The 23,073-nt window shown below is 42.8% G+C and overlaps 2 protein-coding genes across 7 annotated transcripts in view; one reads left to right on the top strand and one right to left on the bottom strand.

Moving 5' to 3' along the window:
* Positions 1–3,934, top strand: part of SH3GL3 (SH3 domain containing GRB2 like 3, endophilin A3) — a 47,107-nt gene extending 43,173 nt beyond the window's left edge. The window contains exon 9 of the mRNA XM_082060529.1: positions 3,135–3,934. Coding sequence (XP_081916655.1) covers positions 3,135–3,340 — 206 coding nt within the window. The 3' untranslated portion in view covers positions 3,341–3,934. The remainder of the gene's footprint in view (positions 1–3,134) is intronic.
* Positions 3,935–4,290: 356 nt separating this feature from the next.
* Positions 4,291–22,619, bottom strand: LOC309443604 (lamin-B3-like). Of its 6 annotated transcripts, XR_014184828.1 has the most exons (13): positions 22,235–22,619; positions 16,833–16,989; positions 15,723–15,848; positions 14,646–14,816; positions 13,186–13,311; positions 12,850–13,070; positions 11,935–12,160; positions 10,896–11,003; positions 9,927–10,043; positions 9,720–9,827; positions 9,517–9,586; positions 6,968–7,398; positions 4,291–4,651 (listed from the first exon to the last, which is right to left on the bottom strand). XR_014184828.1 is itself a non-coding variant. In XM_082060706.1 (12 exons), the coding sequence occupies exons 1-11, from the start codon at positions 22,600–22,602 to the stop codon at positions 9,545–9,547; spliced, it is 1,770 nt and encodes a 589-aa protein (XP_081916832.1). In that variant the 5' UTR covers positions 22,603–22,618; the 3' UTR covers positions 5,658–7,398; positions 9,517–9,544. The 6 variants fall into 6 exon arrangements, 3 of the variants coding, with proteins under 3 accessions (XP_081916832.1, XP_081916830.1, XP_081916831.1); XM_082060706.1 differs by lacking the exon at positions 4,291–4,651 and having other exon boundaries at positions 5,658–7,398; positions 22,235–22,618; XR_014184829.1 differs by lacking the exons at positions 4,291–4,651; positions 9,517–9,586 and having other exon boundaries at positions 5,658–7,398; positions 9,720–9,817.
* Positions 22,620–23,073: the final 454 nt, after the last annotated feature.

Below are 23,073 nucleotides of genomic sequence, written 5' to 3' on the forward strand. Positions count from 1 at the left end.
TGAGACACCTTACCTCTTCATCCTACACAAACAAGCACTTTCATGCTTAATTTCCCCTGTTTGCACGTTGACCCTGTCAAAATGTAGGCTTTTAATTTCTCTGATACTGTGGCTCAAGGTAAGTGGTATCTTAGTGTTCAGCAAACCCATGGAAACAAACAGGACAGTTCAAAGTCAGCTGTGACACATTCAGCACAGCTGCCACAACCCAGGTCCGAGCATCAAAATGGCTTTTCAGGTGTCTCACCATAGCTTTTCAAGTATCAAACTCTTGGAGCAGAAATAGTATTTTCCTTTGAATGGTCCCTAACACATGGGGATTATTTACTACTGATGACTTGCACACATTAACAGGGCTAAATTCACAGAAACCTCATTTTAATGTTGTGAATTATTTAGCTGCTTTGATTAACCACAGATAACAGATCTGTGTTTTTGTTCTAATTCATTGTTATCCTTACTAATATGCGGACGCTATGAACATCATCTGGCTCATTTTAAAGCTCTTTTTAAATTTGGTGTTACATCATGCCTTTCGTTCTTTTTGTTTATCAGGTTTGACTATGATGTGATATAAATGTGTCTGTTTGCCACATGTTGGAATTCAATGTAGGAATCTAAGTGTTTACTCACTTCAGCTGTGAGGGGGCCTTGGATTAATTATCTTAGCAAGCTTCCAGTTTGTGGTTATTAAAGTATAATTTTGCTACCATATGTACACAACATGGTAGAGGAGACAGAGTGGATGCAGGTACAGGCAGCAACTCCATGTGGGGACAACAAACAAAAAGCCAGACCAGCACCGAATGGCGTGCTGGTTTCATCCCGTAGCACCCATAGTCACAGTCCTACACGGCTTCTTGCACGACCTCTTTTTGTGGTGTTTTTTTCCGCCTGTGCTGTCCAGGTTTGAGGGGTCTGGAGATGAATGACAAGTCACGTTTGGATGTGACAGTGCGGTGCGGCAGTTCAGCTCCTCAACTGGAGAAGTTAAGGATGCGTGCGTAGTGCTGCCAGTCAACAAAAAGCCTCTTAGCAGAAAAAGGGAATGCAAGTTCTTTAGCTTAAATCTCTGCAACAGGAAAAGTTGTGTGAGTATTTAATAGACAGGAAAAGGCTGGAATCATGTCACCAGTGTTGTGATGTTGAACAGTGCGTGTTGCAGCCTGTGCTGCCCCCGGTACCCTTGTCTGCTTGGATTATACAGTAGCAGCAGCTGCCTGACTCTAATAAAGACTTTGATCCTCCAGCCTGGAGTGAAACCGGTTGTACTGGCTGTGACCATTATTTAGGAATCTTTCCAGACTGCCAGACATTTCACTTCAGTTCTTTGGAGCTTAAAATGAACTGAATGTGATCCATCCCCTATCAGGTACCTCACTGTCAGGAATTAACTGGCTTGCCCCATCGGAACTTTGTCAGTTTTGCCGAGCGCTGCCTCCTGCTGCTGGCGGTTCCAGTGAGCCGGAACCACTTCTACACGGGCAAAGCCTGACAATAACTCAGCTATATTCTGGGAGCTCTCTTCTATTATTATCAAGAATAAAACATAACTACAAAATAGAAAAGTAGTTCCGACTGCCTGGTTTTAACACCAAGTATCACCCCTGATGGTATTACTGTCAATTAAAAAGATGCTTTCCCCGGTTCTTGTTTACTCATCACCAGATTAGTTGTCAGCTGGTTTCCTTAGGAGACTTCTGGTTCCTGAACAGTTACTTTTCAATAGGTTCCTCCACATTACCATGATTAGCAGATCAAAATGCGTTTTGGCATGCATTTTGAACATCTGAACTATCAATATTACATTGCCAATTCTGTGCAGATTTACCCAGACCTGAATTATTCTTCAAGGTGATGGCGTGATTAGCACATGCGATAGCCGGGAGAGGGTCAAGACTAGAATATTTGAGAATTCTTGCAATGCTACAAATAAGACAACCTGAATAACTTAGCATTTAAGAGGTTTAACTGCTTTAATGTACATACTAGAGTGTTCTAGAGTTCTTTATCGTGCTAGAATGTGTTTTATGACTGTTTATGTGGCAGCAGCATGAAATCTTTTCTCCTATTCTTCCCTTATATTTCAAATTACCGCACTTTTACTTGGACATGCTGTGTATGTTTTTAAAAACCTGTTATGGCTGAACTTCAGTTGAACCTCTGGCTGGTCCTTGGCCACAGAGGTAAGCTTTGCAATTGGAACATTAGGTTACATTTTATTAGAATAAGTTGTTAATAAATATGAATGAGTATATTGCATACGTATCCATACCACAAATCCAAGCCAATTAACGCCTCTCCATGAGCATATATTGTAAAAAGGTGACTGCATTTGCAAGGTTCACTTCTTTTTCTAATGGTGATTCTGCTTTGTACTTTATATTTGGTTATTTTGCACTAGTATGTTTGCATACAGTACCATTGGTATTTTAAAAAAAGTAATTTGGACCGAAGATCTTTATAGCGGGGCAAACAGCGTAAGTCACAAGAACAGCCAGATGCTGTATTGGAAAACTGTTTTCAGGCATGAAATAGTTTGACACCACCCCGGTTTCTGGCATAACCTCCGCTTTAGTGCAGCTGAAGGACGTGCACCCAAGGGCTGCGTAGGTGAAGGTGGGGAGGTGAGGGTGGGGGTGGGAGCCGTAGGGCCGGAGCAGCTGGGAGCTCCTGTGAGCACACGTGGAGTGTGTTGGTGGGCCTGGCCCTGCTCTCGGGTGGGTTTACACGCAGTAGTGGGGCGGTTTGTTCAGGTGATTGCTTGTCGCCTCCCGTTGACTCTTACACCTCTTCAACTCCTACCCTTCCCATTGCTCTGTCCTCCAGAGACCACACTGGTTTGACAACTGTGATTACTCAAGGTGCGTGAGACAAACATCCTTTTGAAAGGGAAGGCAGCTGGGAATGAAAATGGAGTAGCCGGCTGAAGGGAGAAAGAATTATGTTTAAACTAATTATTACTGGTCGTGTTTTAAATATAAGGACCAATGGATGAAAGCAATGGAAAAAACTGTTGGGGGAGCAGAATTGATGACAGCAGGGCTACATGTTTTGACCCATTGTTGTATGCACAGTGGCTGGTGGGATGCTCTGAAACTCTGCTAATATGTTTCTTTCTGTCACTGGGGCAGGTTCTGCAGTGCACATGGATCAGCCTTGCTGCCAAGCTCTCTATGACTTCGAGCCAGAAAACGAAGGCGAGCTTGGGTTTAAGGAAGGGGACATCATAACTCTGACCAATCAGATTGACGAGAATTGGTATGAGGGGATGTTAAACGGGGAGTCTGGCTTCTTCCCCATTAATTATGTTGAAGTGATGGTTCCCTTGCCTCAGTGATTATGTCATTCAAGCTGTGAACATGATTTCATGACTGAAATGGATTCACAAATGTTCTGTCAGTGTGGCATTCTGTGAAAGCCTTGCTTTTTGACTGACTTACTGACTTTTGTATGCGTCTTTTTAAAATGTATTTATTTTATATTCAAAAAAAAAAAAAATTACCTTCCCCGACACCATCAACCTGCAAAAAAACCCATGCCCAGTTTTTTTGCTTTGTGCCTTGAAGATCACTGTATGAAATGTTTACTGGTAGCTCGCTGTTGCTCCAAAATGCATTTCCTTGCTATTATTGTATGTGAATTTTTTTTTATCTTTGGCTGCAATGATTTTACTATTGAAAACCATTTTTAAAAATACTGTAAGTGAAGCTAACTGTAACCAGTTCTAAGTTACTGATGTCATTGAGCTCCTTTCATGTATCACACTGTAATTTATTGTGAGCAAGTTAATCTGTTTCACATTGTACGTTGACAAAAGGCAAAGTGGTTGTTGTCAATATTATGATGCTGTTGTACTAAGTACAAATTCTCAGCATTGAAAATTCCTATAATTTACTGACCAAACTGAATAAATATTTATGTGGGATAAGAACAGTGGTTGCTGCTTCTGGCATTTGTTTTTTGAGCTGGAGCTCACTTTTGCAAAATATATCAGCTTTCAGTGAAGAAAACAATGCTACATTAAAAAATGCATTAGTAAAGCCCAAGTATTAGTTTTATAACACCCCAGCCACTATGATTTTAATAATCTTGCTCTCTCCCTGCTGATTGTGTAGCATTTATAATGCCTGTTAAAATTTTCTTCTAGCAGGAGGATAAAAGAAAAATTCCTTTGAAGTAAGTACAAACAGATCTTTGCTGCACAGGCTTTGCATAGAGCTCCCTTACGATAAACAGGTAACGATAGTGACCAGTGCAAACACATGAAGAGTCAATACGCTTCCACTTTTTGTATTTATTTGAAAGGGATGGAGAAGAAGAAGAAAGAGAAGACAAGGTGGAGAAAAAGATGTGCAAAAAAGCCTCAAAATGAAGGAGAGACAGACACAGGTATCTTAAGTACAATCAAAATGATAGAGGTAATTTGGTTTTGTGTTATGCTTCTCCTTTGCTTAGTAAATGCAGATGCAGTAATGACCAAAAAAATTCAGCATCTCTAGAGGAACACGTGATCTTTTGCCAGTTGCTCTTTGTACAAGAGAGAAAGTGGTGAGAAGGGAGCTGAACTCTTTATAGGCAAACTGGCTTGAATGCAGCTTCAAAGTTTCAAGCTCTACTTGGTTCTGTAGTCCAGTAGAAACAGCATTTCCTAGAGAGAAAAAAATTCATGTGTATCACACATGCAGTAACTTTTCCATCTAAGCAGCATAAATAATCCCAAACCACGGCTTTTGGTTTCTCTCCTCTCTGGCCCTGGCTTGCACAATGGCCACAAGAATAGTAAAGGATTATTCTTTGTAGCTTTGGCTACAGCTGCTTCTTAAGGCACATGATCTCAGCATTTGGACTTGCTCATGTAAAGAAAATTTATCAGCCCTTGTCTAAATTCATGTGCAAGCACCTAGTCATTATTAGGGCAGCAATATGGAAAGTTTTTGAATGAAAATAGTTACAATGTTCTGAACACAAAAGTGTATGGGACAGCTTTCAAAGGTATTTGGGATTCAGAGCTGCTTTTGCTTCTACCCCCCTTTAGCAGAGGGGTCTCACCAGTCACACCTTTCTGTAGCAGGCAGGAAAAAGGTGTTGCAATCTCTTCTACCTCACCAGAATTCCCTAGATCAAAGAATTTTATATATGCACATACACATTTATATATAAAGGTTGGAATTCTCAAAACACTTTGCAGTAGGCAGCTTACCACTTAGCATAGAGCGCCTGCTCAGCTGCAATAATGTCTCATCGAACAGAAACAGCTATGTAAAAGTTTTAAGCTAGAAGCAAATAAGAGAGAGCTGTGCTGTTATCCATCAGGATAAAGTATAGAGAGGTCACAGGAAATGAACAGTCTTTAAGGTTTGCCTACCAGGAAGAGAATTTGCACAATAGGATCCATTGGAGATCAGAGAATCAGTTCTTGCCTCTGTGCCTTTCACAGTTTGTATGCTAAGAACAGGTTCCATAAGATCCATATATTTACAAGACAGTTTATTTCTTAAGACAATGGATGGTGTTACCAGACAACACCATGTACCACAACTATTTCCCATCAAGACTTGCATAATAGTTCAAACCTTTCGTGGTTGTTGCTTAATACCATCCTTGCCTTGTGCTATGAGAAGGTTTCATTTGAAATACTGAAGATTCCTCTTAAATCAGGTTCATAACAGTTCAGGCTTTATTTAGAAATATAAACAGAGCAGCACAGTGTATTTCTGAAGGTTTCTTGAGTCTGCAGGGAACCTTCCCTAAACTCACCACTTTTATTGCTTCAAAGTCTTTTGAGCCACTCAAATAAGATCAATGAACAAACATCTTTATTATTTAACCTGTAAATGTTCAAGTCCAAGACTGCTTTTATATACATGAAAAATACCTTTAGTAGTTAAAAAATTTTAAGAAATCAAGATAAATAGAGCAAGGTTAGAGCAGCATCTATTCCTATGTGGGCCATAAGGTACAACAATAATTCAGATTTGCTAAAATGCAAGTTTTAAACCAGCATCCAGTCTTGATATCTCAAAACTAGAATTAAATAACTTGAGTTTAAACTAGTACAAGGAAAGCCTACCTTAACAACTACATCCTAACACAGAACAGGTCTTAACTTCAAAAATGAATACTTTGGCAAGATAAGAGGCAGTCAAAAAACTATTCCAGCATTTGGAGAAACCTGCAGTCTCAGCTGCTCCTCTGCCTTCAGTTGCTCCCCTCCCCTCATGCTCTTATAGCATACTTCACATGGCTCATCAAGGTAAGCACTCGAGTAAAAAGAGGCTAAGAATAATTTAGTGCAGTGGTTCCAGAGGCTGACTGCCTGTTTTCTAAGTGTTATAGGTCAGGCTTTATATAGACTAGAGAACTATTTAATTTACAGTAAATCACATACTGGCCAATAGACAGTATTACCCCAGCTGCCCCATCAGACATCCACAAAGCAGTACTGCACAGATTTAATTCATAAGTATTCCAAGAGCAGATCTTTTTGATGGACCATCCACTACAGCTGGTGCTTTCTAGTTTTGGTTTTTGTTCTACCCCTTAAAAAACTGACTCATGGGAGGTTTCAAGCAGAGTGCTAATATTGCTGGTCACAGTACCTTCTCTGTCGGAATGAGATGCTTTTTCACATTTACAGGATAGATCTGCCCAAGTTCAGTTTGACATGGGTATGCTGCAGTATATTGTATCTAGGAATATACCATACTGAAACTGATGGATTTCCAGGTGCTAGAATACAGAAACAGTACATTTAATAACAGACAATATTTTTTACAGCTTGCTTTTAATTTTAAAGTGATCTAGGCCAGTTTTGTATATTTCAGCATCAGGATCTGAACAGGAAACATCTCAGCACTCTTCAGGATAACTTTTTACTTCAGCCAAGTTCAGACTTGCTCAGGGTACAATCTTGGCTGTTATGTGGCCCATGTAGTTTCCCACTCAGGCTTCAGACAGAAATTACCTTTGGAGAAACACCAGATCAGAACACTGAGAAAGCTGAGGCAGCCTCATGCTCATGGTCAAGTATCCAGCATCCTTGTAGGGCATATGTTTAGAAGTTTTGTAAACTGTGTACCTTCCTTTGTTTCAGCAGGTCATGGAAACCAAATCCTTCTGTTAAAACAAAAATAGCTTCACATGGAGCTTGTATTCTTCTGCTCTTTGTATCAGTGAATCCAAGGACAGGGTCCAGTATGAGAAGGTAGGAAGCTTCATCATGTTAGAGACAATGTTTCTTACGAAGAGGTCAAATGGGAGATGTGAATTCCACATTTCAGGTATTGCAGAAGGTACCTAAACACATGTAGTCTATGTGACCTGGGACTGAGAAGTCTTCTCAGGTGATCATCTCTGTCCACATTACATGATACAACAGCTGGTTTCTTCATTTTGCTGCAGAAATAAAACATCAGGACATTAGGCTAATTAGCATATGCACACTTCATATTTATTACTGGTTATCTACTTGATCTTCATATAGGTGTGGTTTTTTTTATATTATTTAGTTAATAAAGCAAAGCAGGTTTTCAAGAGAGACAATACCATAACTATACTACATGGTTTTGGAGTGGGGAAAAGAAAACAAGCTTGTAAGAACTCGAGTCCATGCAATACATGAGGCTATGCCTTCCTTAATGAAAGGCAGGCAAACTCTGCCAGCACCTCAGCTCTGAAGCATCAAAACTTAACTGCGTGCAGATTCATGCTACCCTGGTTAGGATGGGAAAAGCAGAAGCCAAACCCATGGAAACGCTGCCTTTCTTTAAAGCACAGCATGCTTGCTTTGCATTTTGCCGCATGCAAGAAGTTCACTGTTTTTTACCAAGCTGCCTTTTTTAGTACCATCGATGCAGCAGAAGCATATAGGTACTAAGGACAAAGGTTTGACAGGAATTCAGCAGACAGGAATGACATTAACATTTGAGTGGGAGTATTAGAATCAGTTCTTACCATAAGTGGTACACAACTGTACTGTAAAGTTGCTGATAAAACAGATCGGAGGTGTAAGGAAAACAGTTACTTTTTCTTTCAGTCATTGATTGCCAAAAAAGCCACATGATGAGTTAATTCAAAAAAGGAGCCTTAAAAAACTAAACAAAAAACACCACAAAACCAGCAACAAAAAACCAAAACCACAAACCAACCTCGAGGAGGGGCCCTACTCTGAACATGAAGAGAAGCTTTATCAGTGAGTCTCTCCACAAACGTAAGGTTTCACTGCTATTGTTTGAACTGCTTTGGTGTACGCTGTACCCACAGGCCAGAACAGCTTTAAAACCTTTCTCAATAGCCTATTTAACAGGGTCTCACCCTCCTTCACTGACAGACTGAAAATATTACAAGTATGTGCATGTAAGTCAAGAGACTTTGACAGACATCCTTGACATCCTCTAAGCCACATGGTATTATAATAACAGATATGTACCCAGATTTTCTGTTTGAAAGAACCAAGCAGCAGGCAGCAACTGCCCGTTCTTAGGTACATTTGCTTCAGAAAGACATACTAGGACACTTCTGTGTTTTCAGACAGGTATATTATAAAAACACCTAGGAAATGGTGGTGGCTTTAAGACCTGGTGCTATTTCAAGTGAATAAACAAACCAACTCAAGAGTCAAGTACAGCCCATAATTGTTCAGTTATGACCAATTTAAAGCCCTTGTATGAGTTCTGTTCTAGACTATTTCAGCAATTAAAGATACCTGACTACTAGTATATCAAAGCACATGATGAACATCCAATATGCAGAAGTTCAAACTTATAATACAGTCAGTCAAAAGCCATTTGGAGGGCTAGAGTGTCTTTCACAGGGCATCACGACATGCAAGTTGTAGCCAAAGGGTTATAAGTATATTGAAGGCAAACAACCTTTGTTCTATTTGACTATGTTAATTCCATTAGCATGACCTGCATCTGTGCTGAAGTTCCACTTTGGAAAGTACTGAAGGGAGTATTTATGACTGAAGCAAGGCTGAGATTCTTATTTTGCACAGCAAAATAAGAAAGTAGTTCCTAGAAATGGGCTGGAACAGAAGTGCCTCAAAGTCATGCTTGAATTTAAGAGGGACTTAGATAATCAATATACTAACAACTTTGATTTCAGACTTTTAACACTTTCGAATGGCAATACAAGGTTTCTTCAGTGTGAATTTAAGTTAAGAGCAAGTCAGGGACACTGTTTGGAGTGTCAAATAAGTCACTTCATTCCACAGAAATAAGGTATTTCTAGTTAGTGTTTGCATTCTGTTCTTGCTGTAAAAGTTTTAAGCTTATTCATAGTCAGATGCTTAGATGGAACAGACATTAAAGCTAGTGTTTTTCAGTGTGTCAGCAATAAGAGACCAAACAATTAATGCTGCCATTTGATCATATTCAGCCAGAACATAAGCAAAACATCAATTCCATTTCTGATGCAAAGCCATGCAAGCTACCTCCTCCATGGGACAAGAGACTGCAGCACTATTAGTGAAGCAAGTTTTCTATCTGACAAGCATGATTCTCACCATCTCACCTGCTTAGGCTGCTCACAGGAACCACTATCATGAAACCAAACAACATTTCTTTTTTCTTCTTCTTTTGGTCTGACATCAAGAAAAATGTTGAGAGTTGTAGGATATTGATAGTACTTGGGCAAGTATTTTCATACAGTAATGAAAAAAAATAGCCATGGAATGATTCTGTTGATAGCGTGTATTTAAACTTCAGGCAGCTTACCTGAGATGGAAAGTCCATTTCACTTCCACTTATTTCTTCATAATCATCATCTTGCTCACTGCTTTCTTCTCCCCTGGGTACATATATTATCTTCCTCTCTGCAAGTTCCTACAATACAATTGAATTGCCACCAAGAACCCTCAAGAATTAAGCACATCAAACAAGTTCAGTATTAGTACAGTAGAAGCTACTTACTATCTCACTTACCTCACCATCATCTGTGATGAGTTTAACACCAATATCATTCCCGGTTCCCCAAGATTTCTGAGACTTCCAGACCAGATCACTAGGACCTGGACTTACACCAGCAGCTGCACCCCAGATCTGCAACAGATTTCGAGTGAGCTTCTGAAGAATCTTATTTGTAGTTGGATTAGGACTCAGTTTAACATATACATCTCCTAAGGTCTCCAATACCAAATATGTCCAATAACAGAAACTGAACTAGTGTGACCCCTGGCAGGTTAGTTCTTGTCAGGACTACCAACAGTGGTAGTAATGTGTTTAACTGAAGACTATAAAACCATTAGTGCAGAAAAGGCTGTGAACAGCTGCTACCTGATGCAGAGGTAGCCTTGCTGGGACAAGCACATCACAGATCCAAGCTGCAGTTACAGACATACTCATGGCAGCAATGTGTGTATCCAAGATAGCCTCCAGCCTGGGGTCACTCACTGATCTCTTGAGCAAGCTTATACAGAGTTTTGAGTGCAGAGTGTAGAATTAGGCTCTTTGATCATTAAGTGTACTCAGAGTATCATTTTAGAGCTAATATTTAGCTTTGTACCCATAAATCATGACCTCAGCATTGCTGAACTGTAGTGCACTACAGCTTTTAGAAACAGCAAAAGTCTTTGACAACTTGTATCAAATCAAAGGAACATGGGGAACCCTGAGACTAAACTCGAATATACTGGTTCTATTCATAATAACAGCACATCCCAGTCTGGAATGTTCTAAGTTCAACCCGAGATCTACCTTTACAGAAAGGTTAATTGGCATTTCAGGTCAAGTAGTTGCAAGGATTTTTCCCCACCTCCCTCTCTACATAAAATGAGGATTTTAGTTCTTCAGGCTCTTGCAGTTTCAATTTAGTTTTCCCTTATTCCATGAGTCTCTGCTGCCATCTAACATAAGAAGAGAGCTTTGAGTAACTTTGACAAGACCACTACCTACTGTAACTACTTGGCCCGCCTGAAGAGTGAACTGTGAAGGAAATTTGTACGTTACATCTGACACATTTCCAAGATGTCTTCTTAACACCCATCCATGTAGCATTTGATCCTGTGGGACAAGAAATTTCTTTCAGCATTACAGGCCAACACCATATCATACAAGGTTCTTTCCAGACTCAGGGGTCAGTTTTAATCCCACTCCTGTAGTGTACAAGAATCCAATCAATTTTGAAGAAGCGTTTGAGTTTCCATTAAAGCCTCCCTATGATTTCTCCCAGTACTTCCTTAGGATTAAGCTTAGTCCCACCAGTTTGGGCACATCTATTCTTGCCTTCTGTTGAAGGGGAATCATGATGCTCTTTTCCAGGGAGATGAGGTTGGTCACACCCATCTACCAACTTTGGCCATATGTATCTACGTAAAACACACACACAGAGGCCTGTGAAGGTTTAAGGCATCTCAGGCCAAAGTGGTCAAGCTACCAGCCACAAGTTTTGGAGCTCTGAGGATTGATTCTAATAATTCTGGATTTGCAGACTAAACTGGTCAAATAATTACCTAACTGGTCAGATAAACATTCTGCCTGGATTAGATACTGTCAACTCTATTCAAACTTTTAGCTGTTTTAAGCACGTCTAAGTAACAAGCCATCATAGTCCAAGTTACTAAGTACCTTATTTACTCCACAGAGAATAAGTAGTACTATAGGAGGACAATGCTGGTCTGACTTGGATGAGAAACAACTGAAGGTGTTAGATTTCTGCATCATAGAACCCAGTGAGCCTCCCCACAAAAGCACTTCCCAGACAGCCCTGTGAACAAAACACCTGTAGTACCAGAAGAAGACAGACAAGTGTCTCTAGTCTTCTCTTGGCAGCAGCCAGGTTAGCTGAGAGGTCCCACTTTGCATCCTATTTGGCCGTACTCTTCCCCCATCTCTTCATCCTTCCCTATTGTCACCTCTCCCTAAGCTACAAGCGCGTTCACAAGCAGCCGTACTTTGCAGTGAAGGCCATGCAGATTTGAATGAACACAAGTACCTCGTCAGAGTTGTTTTTAAGCCTGACAAATTTCCCATCTGCATCGATTTCTTCAATAGATACATTTCCAGAAGATGAGGCATGCTGAACAGTCTTAAATCCAAAACTATGCCCTCTTTTTCTGGTTTCTTTCATTTTCCTTTTCTTCCCATGCAGGAACCGTCGCCCTTGAGTTGTTGCTTGAGTTGCAACGCTGTGTGAAGATGGGCTGGGTGACAGCTTTAGCCTGTAAGGGAGTCAGATAATATTCACTTGAATATGTTGTGCTTATTTCTTCTCCCTCCTACCTTCCCACTACAGTCAATCCTAACAGCTTCTTATATACAAGCTTTCCATGAAGTCTTGAATATAAGAATTTATTTTTACTGGCAAGAGTAGCTATGTAGCTTGCTAAGCTTGGAAGACAGCCTCATCCCTGGAGTTCAGAGCAAGCTTATATTGATAAGAGATTCCCTGGGCAACCAGTATGCATTTGAAGTCTCTACAGACACAGTCTTTAGTGGAAGTAGTTTAAGATTTTGACCTTTAATGTGTACTGAGAGTTCATGTTGTTCTCACCAGGCAGCGTGTGGACAGTTGGGAGCTGGTACAGCTTCCCAGTTTCATTCATTAAACTTGGGCTCTGTCTTTGATATCTGTAGGATGCAGCACAAAGTTTGATTCTAGGGAGGGATGTCTAATAGACCTTTAAAATGTATCAGTCGAGTTTAAGAAGTTAATCTTACTTCACCATGTGGTGAATGTGGCAAAAACCCCACAGTCTACAGAAGACTATGCTTCAAGAACTAAATTACGGTACTAATCACATACTTAATATTTATTGCTTGCCTCCTCCACATTCTGAAGAATACAGTTAATTTGTGTAGAGATCTAGGATGAAGCAAATCCTCACATGTGGATCTTGACACAGCCTACCTTTGTTCCTCTCCTTCCAGCATCTTTCTGTAGGCACTTATTTCCAGATCTAGAGCCAGTTTCACATCTAAGAGATGCTCATATTCTTCCAACTGTGTTTGTGCCTGCTTCTGTGCTTCTGCCATTTCTTTCTCTTTCTCAGCCATGCGCCTTTGATGGAGATCACGGTCATAATCCAGCATATCCTGTAGCTCCCGTATTCTGTTCTCCAAAGCAACATTCTGAAATTAAGGGGGAGAGAAAAATCAAACCATAACAGAGGATTAGAGAGGCCAGAATTTTGAATTGTGTATCTAAATTAAAATAATTTTAAGGTTGTACAAATAAAGATAGTACCTGGCTTTGATATTGATTAACCTGAGATGTCAGAGTATCAATTCTCATCTTTGTTTCCATCAGCTCCTGCTGAGCAGCATTGGCGAAGTCACTATTTCTTGCTGCAGACAGCTGGGCATTCTCCATCTATGGACAAGTCACTGTTAGTAATTAATTGCTTATGACCATGTATTTCAAATAAGGAAGGAAAACCAAGTGATTTCCAGCTGTTACATCTGGAAATAGTTATGTTTTACTTAAGTGTGCAGATACCAAGAAAGTCCAGGTCAGAAAGTTTTTCATTGCTTTTCAAAGAGACTTACACAAGTTTGACATTCACGTCAGAAAAAGTCAGCAATAATCAGGTAGTGAAAATTGCTGGATTAGGGTATTTCAGTTACAGATGCATGAAGACTTTGTATAGATATGAAGTAAATGGATTCTCGAGAAGAACAATGGAGAATGTTTAGAAGGTGCTTGTCAAAGCATGGGGCTACAGGATATTAGGTGTGCTCCTCAAACTATTGCACTTCCCCAAAAGTTCTGTTACTAAACAGTTCCTGCATCACTATAAGCAGCACTGAGCTATTTCTAGAGCAATTCAATCTTGAGATGTTCCAAGAAAGGATAAAGTAGAGCCACGCTACAAGAGGTATGCGCAGAATTTCCAGTGGAAACCTGGACAGAAGCATCTAAAGGAATTCACTGAGTTGGCATTTAATTTGGAATATAGAGAAAGCCAGAAGAACCAGGAAGAAATGAACACATGTACTTGTTGAGAAAAACAGCAGATTATGTGATTCTGCACTGAGTATTAAAGATGGTTCAAGATATCAATACTGTACACTGCAACCAACCCCCAAGCCCAGGACCTTACCTGCCAGGAGGACAGGCCCAAAGCGTTACTTCGTCCTGCATATGTGGCTAATGCTGGGAAACAGGTGACACACCATCTCTGGGAAACAAACTCACGCTACTTCCATAGCCACCCTCTCCCCCTTTTCCAGTACTACCAACTGGAAAGGGACATTTACACTCACAGTTAAAAGTGCTCTTGCAGGACTGTAAGAATACCTTGATTTATGCATTTTAGTAAAACTATAATCAGCAGATCAAGTTTTATTCAATAATACTGAGTTGCTTAATAAAAATACAGCACACCTTAGTCCTGAATTTGTCAAACAAGCTCTCAGATTTGTCAGAAGTCTGACTTATTATCAACTTATTACATTAGCCATTCTTAACCATTCCCCAAAGGGCAATATTTATGCTTGAACCAGTTTTGTTGGGGATCAAGCGTTTGTAGAAATCATGTTGTAAAAATCTGACACCGCTTCAAGATTCCATAACAACTTACACCACAAAGCTCTGCACTGAATGCAAGGGCCCCATCACTCAGCCATTTATGCTAGCGTGACTTTAATAATATCAAGGGGCAGAGAACTTAAGCTTCAGTTTATTGGCATCTTTTACAGACTTACTTTTGCATTGAATGTTCGCTCCAGCTCCTCTTTGTAGCCTTGAATTTGTTCCTCCTGTTGTTTTCTGAGGCTCTGCAGAGCATCCGAGAGCTTACTCTCAAACTCTCTCTGACGGCCAGATTCTATTTCTGCCATCCTGCTCTCGTGGACTCTTTTTGTCTCCTTGAGCTCCTAGGAGAAGAAGAAATTTCTCAGAGAATAAGCAAGCCAATACATTTTGAATGAGAGTGGTCTTACTGTACCAGCTTAGTAAGTCATTCAGTACTGAAGCACACTGATCATTGAGTGCATGGTAATTCACCTTTAATCAGATCCTAGATATTCATCCATTCAGTCAGGTACTTCCACCCTGCTAGCTGTGCTGGGTTGTTTTGCTTCCTTACAGCCAACATTGCTTAAACTAATAAATGCAGTACTTTGTATTTAATTTTAAGACCAGTTCTTTGAACTAGATTGATTTCTCTGCTTTACTTGGAACACATGCATATACATTTCAGTTTATTTAAGCACTGTTACTTCACCTATTCTTGTTTTATTCAAAAAGTAGTAGTATTTGGTAAGTATCTGGCATTCTCTATCACTTAAACACCACACTTTGAGATTACTTCCAGTCAGAAGGAAGTTGGTTTACATTCACATTTTTTAGTTCTATGTACTGACTGCTCACACAAAGGTTACCAGACACCTTTGATAAGTGTTAAGGAAGTAGGGAACATCAGTTGTTTATTAAAGATGATTTCTCTGATTCTTTAAAGCTTCTAGCAAACATCTGGAGATATTTAACTTTAATATATGCACTTTCAGTGTAGTAGTATATTGGGATTGTAGTTGCCTTCAGCAGTGCAGCCTGAGAAAATTTTCTCATATTCTAGATACCTATTGGCACCCCGCCAGGTACCATGAGGTGGGTACTTTCTTGAAGTCTTCCTAGTTAGATGAATTTTGTTGGCTGGTGGACCATCATAGGTCAACTCAGCTAGTTACCTTTTCAAGGATAAAGCACATCAATTTTGCTTTTAAGTGCATCCAGGCATTTTGGACACCTAAAAAAATCCTTATTAATAAGCTAAAACATACATCTTCATGAAGGCGCTTCTGGAATGTCATTTCTTCCTGCAGAGTTTTCATATGATTTTCCAGGTCTATCCTCCTCAACATTTCGCTGTGGAGATGCTTTGTGGCATCTTCCAGTGACAGCTTCAGCTAGAAAAGACAGACATCAGGGTAACCAAAGTTAAGGTCATTTTTCCAAACTAAGACAGTCAACTTATTACAGGTCATTCAACTCCATTCCCATAGCAATCAAAACACACTGCTTAAGTGAAGTTGGTTACTCTGATTAAGTTCTTATTTCAGTGGGATCCAGCATATTGGCAACAGAAAGAACCCTATTTAATTGTGGCGTAGACCAGATTTCCCACTAGGAATATAGAGAGCAGCTTTTAATCCCATCAGCTAAGTTTAACTCTTCAAACTTCTGAAGAATCCATTGTACCATCCATGTACATTCCTTCCCTTCACAACACTAAAGCACTCCAAATTTCTACATAACTTCCAATATAATTTGATGCTTAAGAAGTGAAGTCCTCCAAGTATAGCTTAACTATCTTGACAAACTATTATACACTTCCAGTGTTGGAGTGTGATATTTTAATGATACAAGGGTTTGGCATTTTTTTTTCCAAGTTTTTTCCGAGATTTGAAATCAGCTTATTCAATTATCACACTAAAACACGAAGAGTACAAAAGCTATGCTCTTAGAAATGCATGCATAGAGTAGCAACTCAAGCAAAGTTCATTGCAGTAGCACATGAGCCTACAAAAAAACAGTCAGAACTCATTCTGCCTAGGTTTAAGCATAGTGAGGCAGGGTCCATCAAACGCTCCCTTTGCTGACATGTTTCAGAATGCTACAGCGGCTATAACAGTACAGCACACTTCAACTGACTTTGTCCTTAGAAGAAACATCACATACTGTGGTCATAGAATAAAGGTACCTACAAAAGGTGGAAGTTTTAACAGACCAACTATCAGTAGCATTTGCTCTTAGCAAGATTGCAGAAAACTTTTTGTCCACCTGTCATTGCCAGAGCTAACTCTTCCCTGGTTTTAAATCTCAATAACTAGTTAGGGAAAACAATCGGAAGCTTCAGGATGAAAAGCTGAAATTCCAGGAACAAGTCTTACAGAGACTACTTGATCCTTTAATTCACGAAGGTCATTCTCCAAACTTCGGTTCTCATTCAAAGCAGTTGCTAAATCAGCTTCCTTTGCGTTCAGCTGAGCATCAAGGTCTCTCACGCGAGCCTGCAACACGCTTAAATCAGCTTCTTTCTTTGAATTCCTGCAAGTGAAAGTTTTACATTCGTAAGTTGCAGTTGGCAAAGGAGAAAGTTTGTTTTCAATGTGTTTGCCTTGACAGGGTCTGTGGCAGAGCTGAGGGGAGGAGAGGTCAGTTGACACTGCGAGCACAGGGCCGGCACAAGGAAACAAACCACAGACAAGTATCATTTGTTCAACCAGAAAGATTTCTGACCCAGTTTCCAGCTTGTTTTCTGTGAATCCTACACGGAAACCAACTATTTTCCACGGCATGACCAGCCGGAGCAGGGAGGGACGGCACAGGCCGTCTCCACAGGGAGGGACCAGCCACGCTCAGCGCCAAGCTCACCACACAGTGACCTGCCACCCCTGAACAAGCTGCTCACGCAGCCGCCACCTCCCAGCAGCACAGGCCGCCCCCGGCTCCCCGGCACAGCGGCTGTTGGCCGTTAACACACAGGGCGGCTGCGGCTGCGGCCCCGGCCATGGCGGCCCCGCCACCCCGGGGAGGCCCCGCAGCGCCGCCTGGCGGGCAGGCTGTGCGCGCAGCTCGAGCCCGCGCTCCTGAGGCGGGTGACGGAGATCGCAGATCACAGAATGTCAGGGGTTGAAGGGACCTGGAAAGTTCATCCCGTGCAATCCCCCCATGGAGCAGGAACACCCAGATGAGGTTACACAGGAAGGTGTCCAGGCGGGTTGGAATGTCTGCAGAGAAGGAGACTCCACAACCTCCCTGGGCAGCCTGGGCCAGGCTCTGCCACCCTCACTGAGAAGAAGTTTCTTCTCAAATTTAAGTGGAACCTCTTGTGTTCCAGTTTGAACCCATTACCCCTTGTCCTGTCACTGGTTGTCACCGAGAAGAGCCTGGCTCCATCCTCCTGACACTCACCCTTTATAATATTTATAACCATTAATGAGGTCACCCCTCAGTCTCCTGTTCTCCAGCTCCAGAGCCCCAGCTCCCTCAGCCTTTCCTCACACGGGAGATGCTCCACTCCCTTCAGCATCTTTGTTGCCCTGCGCTGGACTCTCTCCAGCAGTTCCCTGTCCTGCTGGAACTCAGGGGCCACAACTTGACACAATATTCCAGGTGTGATCTCACCAGGACAGAGTAGAGATGGCAAAGTGTCCCCTGCTCTGCAGCACCACCAGAAAGCAGCTCTGGCTGCCAGGGGTGCCATTCCTCCCGCCCCGAGCCCTCAGGTCATGCCTGCCCGCAGCACGGCCCAGCCCTGGCAAACCGGCCTTTGTCAGCCCCACATCAGCCCCTCAGCTCCTGCCACAGGGACACGAGCCACCACAGCCACCCTTCCCACACAGCACCCTCACGAGGGATCTTCTACCTCAGGAAGGGCCACGCACTCTTCCCTTCTTCACAGAACAGCAGAGTTACAGAGCAAGAGAAGCCTTGCCTTCAGAAGATGGCTATTTCCTGCACAAATCACCAGTAAAGAGCCCTCAGGTACTCCCTCAGTAGCCAACAGGATTGTTTAAGTTGTCAGTTTCGCTTGTCACCACAGTAGAGGAGTCCTGGGCCCACAGTGAGATCCTGTCAGAGAAAGGGCCGATAATTTCCCATGCTGCTCTAACTTCCGAAATCCTCGCAGTTGCCTGACTACTACTGACTTCCTGCTCAAAACTCCAATTCGCAGTTGCAGAGAGCAAAATGTTCAACTTATTTTAGCAAAATCTGTTCTGCCAAGTGTCTAAGTTGTGCTAATTCATACAATGAGTTTTCCAGTTGATAACTGAGCGGACCAGCTGGAGAGAATCCAAAGTCATTCTGCAGGCGTGATCAGCTCTAGAAAGCCCCAAACTGCAGGGAAATACTGGAAAAAAGTAAGGGTTGTTTAGTCTAGAGAAGAGAAAAGTGACAGGAGACATAACAGTCTTTACATACATGAAAGGCTGCTGCATAGAGGAAAGGAATCTATTTTCCATGTCTGTTGTGGAAAAGACGGGAAATGCAGGCTTGAATTGCAGGGAGGAATATTTGGGTTAAATGTTAGGGAGAGGAAACTAACAGTAGCTCAACACTGAAGCACACTGCTTGGGGGAATATTCTGGAATTTCCATACCTGGAATTCAAAAGAAAAGGGTTATGCAAACACCTGCTGGAAGAGATGCAGGTATGGCTGGTTCCAACACAGGCCTGGGGCAAGTGGCTACATCAGGTTCTTGCTCAAGGCATTTTCTAGCCCTGCTGTTCAGAGACATTTGTGTCCTCATACTGCATGACCATGACACAAACCCAAATGTTTTACTTGCAGAAGTTATGTATTCTTTACTAAGACTCTAGAAAATAGAAAAAGACTCTCAGGGTAACCATGACAAACAAGGTGTTGTAGTACTTTTAGTACTTACAGGTTTCTTTCTTTTCTAGGTATTAGCCACCTTCCTTTTGGGATTTCTGCTACTGCTGCCATTTATTGTGAGTATAAGTTACGATACTAACAAGTACATCAGTAACTGCTCAATTTACTGTTTCTTCCTACAATAATAGAAGTTCCATTCTGCAATCAAAGTATGTGCAAAACTGAAATTCCATTAGTACCTGTGTGTTAACAGTCCACTTTCCTGATGCAGGCCTCTGACAAACGGGTTCAGGTTTCCTGTATTCCTTCCTAACATTTTCAGAGCACCCTGAAGTGAGTAGCTTTATCCTTGAAAACAGGAATTTAACAAGTCTGGCTTTGACAAGAGCATTTACTATGCTTTTAAACCAAGTCTGGTGTTTGGAACACCACATGATTATGCAGTGAGCAGTGAAAGTTACAGTGCTCTACAACATTCCATACAGCAACCATTCCAGAACTAAGCCTGGCTTACTGACTATCAAGTGCAAGCAATAACTCTGAAGCACTGCCAGTCACATTCCCTGTAAATCAGGGTGCCACATATGCTTCACCTGGAAAATGTAAATAATTTTACCAAAAGAATTCAGGGATGTTTGAAACAGACTCCAGTTGGTCAAAACTAGAGGACACTAAAAGTGCTTGCAAAATTCATTCTTACAGCTTGAGCTTGTTACACTGCATATTTCTGGTTCAGTAGCAAAATGCATATCTATACTAACTGGTACAAAAAGAAAATAGTCTTGGCTTTCTCTGCTGTGCTACTGTAGTTGCTTTGACCTTCCTCAGGCTCTGAATTCAACCAACTGATATGCTTATTCACAACTCCTCCTCCCCAAATGTCTTTGGCCTCCTTCCAGTTACCACTATTTAAGTAGTAAGAAAAACAAAAAGCTGAAATGCAAGCACAATTTACTGTTGCTGAAGCTTTAAGTCTCTTTACCAGTGATGAATGAGAGCCAATGGTTAACACTGTTGGGAAATTATCTGGTGACATTCCATCCTATAAGAGTTCCAGGTTATTTAAAGGCTATATATATAAAGGGCATGATACCCTCAAAGTAGTTTGTTCCAAGCCATCCAAGACATTTGCAGTTAGACAGCCCAGATACAAGCCACTCATTAATATTAGGACTTCAGTCTCGTCCTCTCAGAAAGCAGCATGTACTATATATCATTTCCCATGGGCTGTAAACGTAACCACTTCTAAGACCTAGCTACTTAAAAAAAAAAAGAGCCCAGAGGACCACATACCTACCAAGCCTAAAGCTTTATAAACAAAGCCATGGAATTATACAAACACGAAGAGCAGCAGCAAAGTCTTAGAACTGGTATTACCCCTCTCCTCACTGTCCACTCAAATGGCTGGTTAGATTTATGAAACAGATCTATGAGCCAAAACCCAGCATGAATGAGACAAGCCCAAGAACTTCTAAGCAGCTGAAAACAGAAGCTTAGAGTTGAAACATTTTATTCTCAAGTAGAACAGCTACTAAGTCCTACTGAGCCTATGAGGGGGCAGCATTTGCTCCATGCAAGTGTTAAAAGGAAAAGCTGGTGCCCAAACTTGCTATGATACAAGTTCATCTGTAGATGTCCAAACCCAACAAGCTGGGATATGGGTACTTGTTCCCTCCCTGTCACTTCCTACCTTCTTCCCTCATTCAAGAGCATTTAATTGCACTCATATTGGGCTACCCCTTTGTTCCAGGCTTGGTGAGACCAGCCAACAAGATGATTCCAGGCTCAGGATACACAGCTGGCAAGAAATTCAAACCTAAAACAGCATGCAGTGCATCCCAGCAGCATGTAAATCAAGACCTAAGAACCACTGGGACAGTTTCCGTGCAGTACCAGCCCAGACCAGTTAAGCCGTCCTGCTTACAGGACTGCCTTCTGTGTGTTCCCTCTAGGCAACGTCCAAGCTAAAAAGCCCCACAAAGACATGAGCTAACTCTATATAGAGATTCCTTCCCCTACTCCCACAACTTTCTAGATGATTCCCAGCATAGCAGTTTCTTGAGTGTTTATAAACACAGGTGTGGTGCCAAACCCAGTCAGCAATGCATTCATGCAACACTACCTCCATAAGGCCACCCAGCACCTCAAGTTCTGGGGAAAGCCCCTACATGTATCATAGGGAGGTCTGAAATGGTCCAGCAACACCATAGAATCATAGATTCATAGAATGTCCCAAATTGGAAGGGACTCACAAGGATCATCAAGTCCAACTCCTGTCCCTGCATATGATAACCCCACAGTTCACATCATGTGTCTGAGGACGTTGTCTCTCTCTCAGTCTCTTCTTGAACACCGTCAGGCTTGGGGCTGTGACACCTCCCTGGGGAGCCTGTTCCAGTGTCCAGCACCCTCTGGGTGAAGAGCCTTTTAGTAACGTCCAACCTAAAGCTCCCCTGGCACATCTTCCTGCCCTTCCCTTGGGTTCTGTCATTGGTCACTAAAGAGGAAAGTTTAGCACCTGCCCTTCTTCCTCCCCATGTGAGCAAGACAGACTGCAACAAGGTCTCTTCTCCAGCTCCACCACAGCTGGAGGCACACCAGTGGTGTCCCCACAGCACATCTTCAGAACAGACATCAGGATTTCTCCTGTCCCAAGACACCTCAACCTCACAGAGCCATGCCTTCAGGGAGTCACAGAATGTTAGGAATTGAGAGGGACCTGAAAAGATCATCTAGCCCAATCCCTCTGCTGGAGCAGGAACACCTAGATGAGGCTACACAGGAATGCATCCAGGCAGGTGTGAGGCTACACAGGACTGTGGCCAGTCCCCATCACCGTGGTGCAGACACCCCACAATACTCACTCCTTCCCCAACACGCACCCCCTCACCCTGCCAGACCCCAACGAGGTGCCAGCCCCAGGGCTGGCCTGCTCGGAGCCGAGGCACCGACCTGCTCTGCAGCTGCCGGTGCTCCTCACCAAGCTTGCCCAGCTCCACCTGCAGCGTGGCCCGCTGCATGGCGACCTCGTCCAGCGACCGGCGGGCATCGGCCAGCTCCGCCTCGTAGTGGAGCCGCAGGCTGCCCAGCTCCCGGTCGCTGCCCGCCTGCCGCTCGGCCAGCCGCTGCTGCAGCGCCGAATTGTCGGCCTCCAGCGCCCGCACCCGCTCGATGTAGGCGGCCAGGCGGTCATTGAGCTGCTGCAGCTCCTCCTTCTCCTGCAGCCGGCTCAGCCGCGTCGGGCTCAGCGGCGACGCTGCGGCAACACGGCCAAGGGAGCGGCTCCCGCTCACCGGCGTGGAGGAGAGAACCGTGGCCATGGCAGCCTGCGCTCCGGGCCCGGGCCCCACCGCTACCGGTACCGCCCCGCGCAAGACACCCAGGGCCCGCCGCCGCCCGCGTATAAATAACCGGCAGCTGCCGCCGCGGCCGGCCCGGGGTGGGCAGCTTAAAGGGCTCGGGCTGCTCCCCGGCCCCGGCCGCTCCCTCCAGAAAACGCACTTTAAAAAAATTAATTGTTATTATTTTTTTACATCTGTCTTGATGCATCTCATCAGTCCAATGGCGCTGCCCCGAGAGGGCGGGGAAGGAGCTGTTAGGAAAAGCTTACGGTAGCCCGGCGTTTGTACAAACAGGTGCAAGGGGTCGGGGTGAAAAAAAAATATTCCCAGATTTAGGAAGAATCAGTGATGCTCACCCTCCAGAATGCTGCCATGTCAGTGCTTTGCCTGTTCTGTCTGTGGGTCTTTTTCTCCCAGTTTGTTCAGCTGATGAAAGCCAGCCCCTGCTCT

This window comes from Streptopelia decaocto (assembly GCF_964273445.1).
Source record: "Streptopelia decaocto genome assembly, chromosome: 9".
NCBI lineage: Eukaryota > Metazoa > Chordata > Aves > Columbiformes > Columbidae > Streptopelia > Streptopelia decaocto.